This window comes from Telmatherina bonti (genome assembly GCF_933228915.1).
Source record: "Telmatherina bonti genome assembly, chromosome: 23".
NCBI lineage: Eukaryota > Metazoa > Chordata > Actinopteri > Atheriniformes > Telmatherinidae > Telmatherina > Telmatherina bonti.
The window spans coordinates 24,943,662-24,952,370 of NC_136632.1; the positions used below are offsets into that span (position 1 = coordinate 24,943,662).

The 8,709-nt window shown below is 41.1% G+C and overlaps 1 protein-coding gene across 1 annotated transcript; it reads right to left on the reverse strand.

Annotated features, from left to right (window-relative positions):
• Positions 1 to 445: 445 nt before the first annotated feature.
• cwf19l1 (CWF19 like cell cycle control factor 1) lies at positions 446 to 8,344 on the reverse strand. Its single transcript, XM_079262837.1, has 14 exons — positions 8,254 to 8,344; positions 7,963 to 8,047; positions 7,805 to 7,889; positions 5,704 to 5,805; positions 5,407 to 5,621; positions 5,213 to 5,328; positions 5,053 to 5,137; positions 3,499 to 3,651; positions 3,275 to 3,422; positions 3,068 to 3,147; positions 1,820 to 2,029; positions 1,535 to 1,654; positions 1,360 to 1,457; positions 446 to 671 (listed from the first exon to the last, which is right to left on the reverse strand). Exons 1-14 carry the CDS (start codon positions 8,274 to 8,276, stop codon positions 527 to 529), a joined length of 1,665 nt encoding a protein of 554 aa, XP_079118963.1. The 5' UTR covers positions 8,277 to 8,344; the 3' UTR covers positions 446 to 526.
• Between the last annotated feature and the right edge of the window lie 365 nt (positions 8,345 to 8,709).

Here is an 8,709-nt window from a genome sequence, read left to right on the forward strand (position 1 = left end):
CATTTGTGATTTAGATGCTTTTATTGAACGAAGCCAAAGCTGGAGGCTTTTACCAGGTTGTCGTGGTTTTCCATTTGTTGTGGAGAATTTTCCACAAAGCCCTTCTCTCTCTTATTTCTCTTTCTGGTGGTAAAACTCTGCATTTTGCTGTTTGCTTGATGATTTTGGTTGTATTTTAATTCTGCTGTGAAGTTGGCCTCTTTAACATGGCAGTGTTTGGGAATTGACTGGTGGCGCCCCTAGTGGAGGAGGAGGCAACTGCAGTTTGCTGCTTGTCTCGTACCTCTCAACCACAATGTTTCTCAGGTTATTGACAGCATTTTTAAGTGAATTACTCTTAAAAACATTCGATGCAAATAAAACAAAAGGTCTAAAAAAAATTTTAAAAAAAGATTTTTATTTAAACTGAAGAAACTTATGTTTGTATAAAAATGGCACCATAAACTCAAAATAAAGAGTTTATTGTTCATTTACAAAATAGAGAGAAAGCATTAAAACCCATTTCTTCCAGATCCTGAACGTGTGTTTAGTCCTCCCAGGCGAAGTCGAACGGCTGGAAGTCATCTCTCAGCTGTTTACAGGTCTCCTCCTCTTCCTCTCTGGTCTGCTTACACTCCCTCCAGTCGGCTCGGGTCGGGATGTTCAGCACCGCCTCGCTGGCCAGAACCTCCCTAAACACAACGTGGAGCAGCATGGTCAGTTTTCTGATGTGCTGCAGAGGCGACGCACTGCTTCATGCTCATTATTTTCAGGTCTGTGTTGACAAAAATGGATCAATTCTGATTTTAAGTCTAATTTCTCTCCCATCAGAATGTGCTCCTCTGCTGCAAAATTTGCCTTTCTTTTCCTTCCCTGGTTTGTTTTCTCACAAAAAATGAAGAAATTTCCTCCACAAAGTTGCTGCTTCAGCTCCAGAATTTTCTGCATGTTGGGATTCAATTGTTTTTAGTTGTTATTGATACAAATAACAAACATTAACAGGTGTTTTTTGCACATTTAAGGTATTTTTTAGTCATAATTTTACATGAAACTTAAACAAGACACTTAGTTTTGACTGTAATTAAAGCCAAACTGCATTTATTCATTTATTGTCCTCAATTTCTTGTTTTTAGTTGTTATTGATACAAATAAACAAACAGGTATTTTTTGCACATTTAAGGTATTTTTTTAGTCATAATTTTACATGAAACTCAAACAACACCCTTAGTTTTAACTGTAGTTAAAGCCAAACTGCATTTATTCATTTATTTCAGTCATTTTGTTGCTAAATGTTTCAGCGCCTCGGTGAAAACCTGCACCAGTGTTCCCATCGGGGCTGATAAATAAACACCTGCAGGTATTTCTATCAGAGCTGCTCACCTTCCAAACTGCAGAGGGAAATGCTTCTGGATCCGGTAGAACAGTTTCTCCCCCGAGTCCAGTTCCACGTAGAAGTACGGCGTCCCCGGAGGAGCGATCTGAGTGCAGACGTGTCATCGTGAGTTCATCTAAAAACCGCTGCATGTTCAGAGCTTCTGGTTTCTCGTGCGTTTACCTGTTTGAGGTCGGTGTGTTCGGGAATCTCCATCAGCTCCATTTGCTGCTCCTGAGCCTGGACCATGAACGCCTCCTTGATGTCTTCTGTGGCGCAGCGGTCCAGTGGAACCGGGACCACCTGAACAACAAAGAGAGGGTCACAACATCTGGACTGGAGGTGAGAGGTCACAGTGTACAACCAGAGTCCTGATTAAAAATAAAAAACTAAAAGTGGGAAATGAAAGCTGCTTTTTGCTCCAGCGATTCTGGAACCCGCCGTTCTGCATCATCATCCTCCATGTACCTGCAGCTGCAGATGTTGGCTTCGGTAGTTCCTCTCAAACAGCACGCAGCGCTCTCCTTTGCTTTTGTAGAAACTCCTCAGGGCTGACTTGTACTTCTCCATCTCCTCCACCACCTCGGAGCTCAGCTCCACCACAGACTGGTAGTGTCCGATGGGGAGGATCAGCATGTGGCGGGAGGTCAGGGCTCCTTTAGCCAAAGCCAGGTAACACTGTTGGAGCAGAACACTCTGATGACCGAGACAGACCGGATTCAGACGTTTCCAAGTTAAGATTTACACACGTCTGGTGTTTTAGCTTCCTGCTGCAGTAAAAACATTCTCCTCTTCGTCTGGATTAGACGTTAAATTAAACAGCAAAAGGGAATAAATAGGAAAAAAGAACGACATATTTAATATGTCTGAGACTATTTTATGTTTAGAGAAACACATTATTAGTCTGGTAGAATAACAGCCTGAGTCATATGTAAATGTTTTAAAAACACAGTTTGACAAATGTCACATTTAGCCAAACTCCAGCTGTGCTCATATTTATTCATTAAAGGAGGAAAAAAAAACAGCTGCCTGTAAAATAAGCTGAATTTGACTAAAGTTATAATAAATAATGAAAATGATGACATTATTTTCTAATTCTGGTTCAATAGAAATATTTTTTAAAAAGCAAACAAATAATATAATTTATTCCATATTCCATCAGTCATAAAGTAATATTTAGTTGAAGAATCCTTTAATGTTTCCGCTCCAGTCAGGTGTTTTCTGTTCCTCTCAGTCAGACTTCTGCACCTGTTGACAGGTATTTTGTCCCACTGTTCAACAGAAAAGTCTCTCATTTGTCCAGGACACATTTGTTTGTTTGTTTGTTTTTTTTTTATTTTCTTCAACTATATAAAATGAAAAAACAGTGTCTTATATTACTAAATGATATTTTTGCTAATTTTTAGTTATTGTTCCTTTTTTAAGTCTCCAGTTATTTGAGTGACTGTTGTAAATTCAGCTTTTCTTTAATAAAAGGGGATGAAGACATATGAGCACAGCTGTATGTTCAGCTCCAGGTTTTCAATGTTTCCCTGCTCCAACCGTCCTGTTGGAGCCATTAAATGTGGCTCAGATGTGTTGAAAAGCTGCAGGACTTGGCTGTAGTGCCACGTTGTGTTATAAAAACATCTGTTTGCAGTAAATGTGCTTCATGAAGAAAGTTTTTATCGATCAGACGTCGGTTTGTGTTGCGTGACCTGGAAGGTGTGAACTCACATGTGATCCGATGCTGATGACCAGGTGTTTCTCCACCTGGGGACTGGCCAGACAGAACCAGCAGGGACCAGAAGGCTGCGCTACAAACACACACACACACACACACACACACACACACACACACACACACACACACGCATGGAGCATTAAACGTCAGCATGACCAGGTTTTAGTTCATGTGGTGTGTCTCTGCTGTTGGGGCCTCACGGTGGCGTCGGGGCTGCTTGGGCCGCTCTCCGTCCTGCTGCTGGTCTCCACCCCATCTGTCTCCATCTGAGGGCCTCTTCCTGCCGCGACCCCGAGGGCCCCCGCCCTGCTTCTTACTCAGGTCGAAGAAGAACTGACGAGCCGGTTCCTGGACAGGAGACGGGTCGTGAAGACAAAGCGGAGTTTTGCAGAGTGAAAATGCGACCATGCAGCGGTCAGTGTACCTCCTCCTCTGTGGCGACGAAGCTCCTCCTCTGTGCGTCCGTCTTGTCTTTCCCAGAGCGTCTGTATGGGTTCTCCGTCACGTCCTGCGGCTGATTCACCAGCTCTGCTGGGTCCATGCTCTTCATGGGGATGATGTTGAAGGCGTACAGATACTGCAGACAGAAGCTGAGGCGTTCATAAAACACTTTCCTGACTTTTAGTTTTCATGCACATCAGCCGTGATGAACGTCCTCTTAACCTTTTGCATGGGGTGTATCTTTTCTGCCTCCTGTCTGAAACAACAAATCCTAGATAAGGGATGTAAATCTTCCTAACTGCAGAGGTTATGTGCATTATCTTGGTCTTAAAACAAAGTTGAGGCGCCTGAGATTCCTACAGAAGTGTCAGAATCAACATGTGTTGCTGTGTCAGAGTAACTCCTCCTACTTTCAGTGAGGGATCCCCCAACATATCTGCTCAGTCCTGGGAGGGAAACACCAGAACACTGAGCTGGAAATAAACCCAACCATCAGGCAGCCAGCTGCAGAGTAGTGTTAACATCTGTCTCTTCTGAGCAGGAAGACCACATGGTGGAGGGGTGTCAGAGGAAGGGATGCTATGAGCCCATAGGGGGGAGGATGTAGAGGATATGCTGCACATTTCCTCTGCAGGATCTAGATAGATAGATAGATATGTCTTTATTTCTGACAAAATAACTCTATTTAATGAACAGGTTAAAGAAGTAGTAATTATTATAGCGTCTGAAAAGGAGCAGGATGAAGCAATGCTTCTGTATTCCTGCCCCCCCTTTATAATTATAATCTTTTCTTCCTTGCAGTTATTTAAATAATCCCTTAAATAGTCAGTTTTATTTTTTTTAATGGAAAAGAAATAACTAAATGCAAAATAAATAAATATAGTGATGTGCACATCTGCATATATACATACACACACATGCACGTCCACTCACAGGCACGAAGCAATGATATATTTACCTTTATAAGTGATGTACACCTCTCTATATATTTATATTCTCTCAGAAATCTGCATATATGCACACATATGTACATATCCGCATCATACAACTACATATAAACTTGCAGTTGTACACACGTACATATACTTACATACGTTCAGTTTTATTAGATGTTTAGCTTTATGTACCTATTTATCCTTTTGGTTTACATACGTTTATTTATATTTTCTAATTACATTTCTTTGCCTTTTTCCTAAAATGAATAATGTTTGGACATTTTTTGAGTTCTTCCTGAAGATTATTCCATCATTTTACACCACATACTGTAAAGGCACATACTTTTCATCAATCAGGTCCAACATAGTCGCCAGAGATACCCTAAAGGTGGAATTGGATCTGAGAAAACGGGCCACTGAGGGAGGAACACACGCTGGGGAGGGATCGATCGCATCCGGATCACCTGAGCGAAGCTGTAAGACGAAGCTAGAAGACGCGGTGAAACATCTGGGATGATGTTTCCTGATGTTTCCCTGGAGAGCAGCAGAAGCTTCTCATCTGAACCAAACCTTTCTTTCCTCATCATGCTGGACATACACACCTTCTTCTTCGCTGGGTTGTTGACGGTTGCCAGGGCGATGAAGCGGCTGACGTGCTGCGCATTCTCCTGGAGAATCACGTGATTCCTGAGGATGGAGGAGGCGGTTTCAGATCAGCAGATGGAGGGAAGATCAGGTGATGATGAGAGCAGCAGAGGCTACCTGTATGGGAGTCGCTCATAGTGAGCGCCCTCTAGCGCAGCAAAGTGGTACCGCGGTTTCAGCTGATCCGCCAGGCTGGCGATGGAGCTGCTGCCGCATGACTTCGTGTTTACCTCCTGCAAATCACACAACCAGCAGCGTCAGAAGCAGGTGTGACCTCGGTGCTTTAACATCAGCAGTAAGCGGCAGGTTACCGGGTTGTTTCCGTAGTGCCACACCCCTCGAGGCCACTGTGATGTCAGCAGGATGTCAACGCCTTTGAATCTGGAGCTGCCGGCCAGCGGAGTGACGAGAGCCGTCAGGTCTTTGGATGTGAAGCAGTGTGCCGGTGCCGGTTCCTGCAGCGCCTCGCGACCGCTGACGTAGGCGATCTGCAGACCAGAAACGCCCGTAAACACACCTCGCCGACCTGAAACGAGAAAACCACGATGAAGCTTCCTTCAGCTCCACTGAGGCAGGGGAACCGGGGTGGATCTCTGCTGCAGTTTTACCAAGATATGTGATGTTTTCAGCCAGTTCGCATCCATCTGCGTTGGGAAAATGTTTCGCCGTCTCCTGGCTCGCCGCTCCCAGGATGTACGTGTGGATCGGAGCTGAAAACGGACCAGAAATGTGAGCAGGAACACGTTGCACCTTCTGTCTCTGAGAAGAAGCTACGCTCCGTTTAGTAGAAGCTAAACGAGGCTTGTCCAAACTCCCCAAACATTTCACACAAGTTGGTCTGGATGCAATAAATGCATTTCCTATCATTTATCTTAATATCAAAGTTTACTTACTTTAACATTTTTTTTATTGATATCAGAATAACCCCTTGAGATGCAGCATCTCGTTTACAAGGGGGTCCTTTAAATAAAAGTAACAACACAAAACAAGAACAGCAGCGTCGACAAAAAAAAAAAGAAGAAATTTACAAACAGGAAAAAAAGAAGTAAACAAATAGATAAATAGATCAATAACAAAAGAACAAAATAAAAATAAATAACATATGTAATACATGTAATAGTCATAATCAATCATACATCCATACACACACACACACACACAAAGCAACAAAACAATAAACAACATGATTTAAAACACAAATGGAGACGGTTTAATTTTTTTTGGACAATGTTGTCATATTTGTTCAGACAAGCATTTTAGCTCCAAAAAGATTCTGTGTATTTATACTGTATTCATTTATTTATTTTTTCCAGACGTTGCAGGTTTTCTATGTTTTATTGTTGTGAAGCACTTTGTGATCTTTTGTCTATGAAAAGCGAGATATAAATAAAGTTTATCTTATCTTGTGTCGCCTGTGTGAAGCTTGAACCTGCGGAGATACTGCACCGTTTCAGACTGAGATTCATCTTCCTGGTACCTACATTGCGTAGATAATGTGATAAGATAAACTTTATTTATATAGCGTTTTTCATAGACACAAGGTCACAAAGTGCTTCACAAGAAATAAAAACATAGAAAACCTGCAACGTGTGGAAAATAAATAAATAAAAACAGTATAAATACATGGATTTATACTGTTTGTGCCGATTCAGACTGAGATTAATTGTGAAATAAACTAATCGTGACATCTAGTGTGAGGATTTTCAACCTGGTGTGACGTACTGGTTGCAACATCAGCATCTGGTTAAGATGCAGATGTTTGATGCTCTTTGGGACGTTCTGTTAAAAGGCCCCTACAGTGATCCAGTCTGCAGGAGATGGATGTATTGATGAGTTTCTCCTGGACTTTCTGGGATTAAAAACGTTTAACTCAATTGTTTCTGAGTTGGAGAAAACGTTTCTCCTCTAGACGCTCAGCGAGCTGTGGAATCATCAGGAGGATTTACTTCTTTTTTTAGGGGTTTATCTGATCTTTTCTTTTCTTTGAATGTCCAGACATGTTTGTGTTCCTGCTCAGGTTGAGAAAGTTGAACGTGGTGCTTCTTCCTTCCAGACATTGTGCGAGTGACTCCAGCTGTACGACGCTGAAGGCATGTAGTGCAGTTGAGGATACATGTCATCTCCTGTTGCCGCAGCATCAGATATGTGTCCTCTCAACCTCTGCAGCTACTCCAGAAACAAACTCATTTTGAGTTATTTTACTTGTAAACATAGCAGGAATTATAAGGAGAAGAAGACAGTTTGTGATCCTGTCTAGGAAATGTTTTATACAGTTTATAAACAGGAACAAACGCATTAAAATGAGTTTATATGATTATTTTACCCTTCTTTTTATTAATCCTAGATTGTTTTATATTGGTGTAATATTTGATCCTAATCTTAATTTTCATGCATGACTCATTCAAGCCAGACTCCAGTCAAATAAACCTTTTAAATTTAGAAATATAGAGCCAAACTGTTGATATATAACAGTAAAATGTTTGAGGATGATAAAATATCTGTTGTTTCTTTCTTGTTCAGTTCCTCATACAGACATGAAAGCAGCCTTTACACATAAATTAAGACCAATTTTACAGCTAAAGTGTATTTTTTTGTTACTTTAGAGACAGTAAAATGACAACCAGTAACATAATTACCTTCCCAGGGTGTATAAATCCCTACTAAAATCATCAGACACGTTTTTGTTGTGTTTTTAAACATGATTTTCACCTTTTTTGGCTCCACTTTTGTACTGCTGCCACTCTGCTTCAGCCTCAGGTGTCGTCCCAAAAAACTCTCCGACACACAGCAGCAGCTGCAGGACATGAAGATGTAAATAAAGCTGCCAGTCAGAGAGATACTGGGTTTACCCATCATGTCTGACTCACATCAAACTGTCCAGTCTTCTTCTGGATGGCCTGGACTCGACCAAACAGGGCGTTCAGTCTGCCTTCAACATCCCCACACGCCAAGCTACAAAACAAACATGTTCACATTGCTTAAAACACGCCTGGAGCCACAAGATGTTTACATTGTCTTTCTATAAACTCCAGACTCTCAGCTTCATTCTGTGATATTTGTTCAATCCAACAAATTAAAAATAATCGTTAAATCACAACATTTAGAAACATGAAACTTTGCCAGAACAGCAGATTAGATATTTATGAAGTTAAACTCACACTCTTACAGGTTGCTCCCCCATGTTTTGGCTGCTTTTTTATAATAAATTTGGCTGGTTTTTAGATTTTAGCAGCTTCAACGCGTTGTCCGTTACCAATAAGGGTCCGTCTGAAACAAGAGCAGAACCTTTTTTTTTTTTTAAACTGGGGTGCGAATAGTTTAAATATAAAAACGTAACGATGTTGGGGAAATAAAAAGAAGCTTATTTTAGTTTAAGTTAAAATTTTAATAATTGTTTTGAAGTTACTGAAGTAAATTAAATAAAAATGTCGCGGGGTTTTGCCGGTAACTTGTTTTCCAATGGAGACGTTAGTTGCCAGGTTTGTTAATTTCACGTAAACCAAATGTCATGAATTTGTCACGAGAAGTGACGAGCCTAAACATTAACAATAAATTTACAGTTGTGCTCATATTTATTCATACCCTTTCACTAAAGAAGGAAAAAAACAGCTGCC

Excerpts from the sequence above, each read along its gene's own strand:
- cwf19l1 (XM_079262837.1), bottom strand. The coding sequence starts at position 8,276 with ATGGGGGAGCAACCTGTAAGAGT. Across the intron at positions 2,030-3,067 it reads TCATCAGCATCGGATCACAT|TGTTACCTGGCTTTGGCTAA; the intron begins GTGAGTTCACAC and ends CTGCTCCAACAG. Across the intron at positions 1,458-1,534 it reads AACACACCGACCTCAAACAG|ATCGCTCCTCCGGGGACGCC; the intron begins GTAAACGCACGA and ends GTCTGCACTCAG.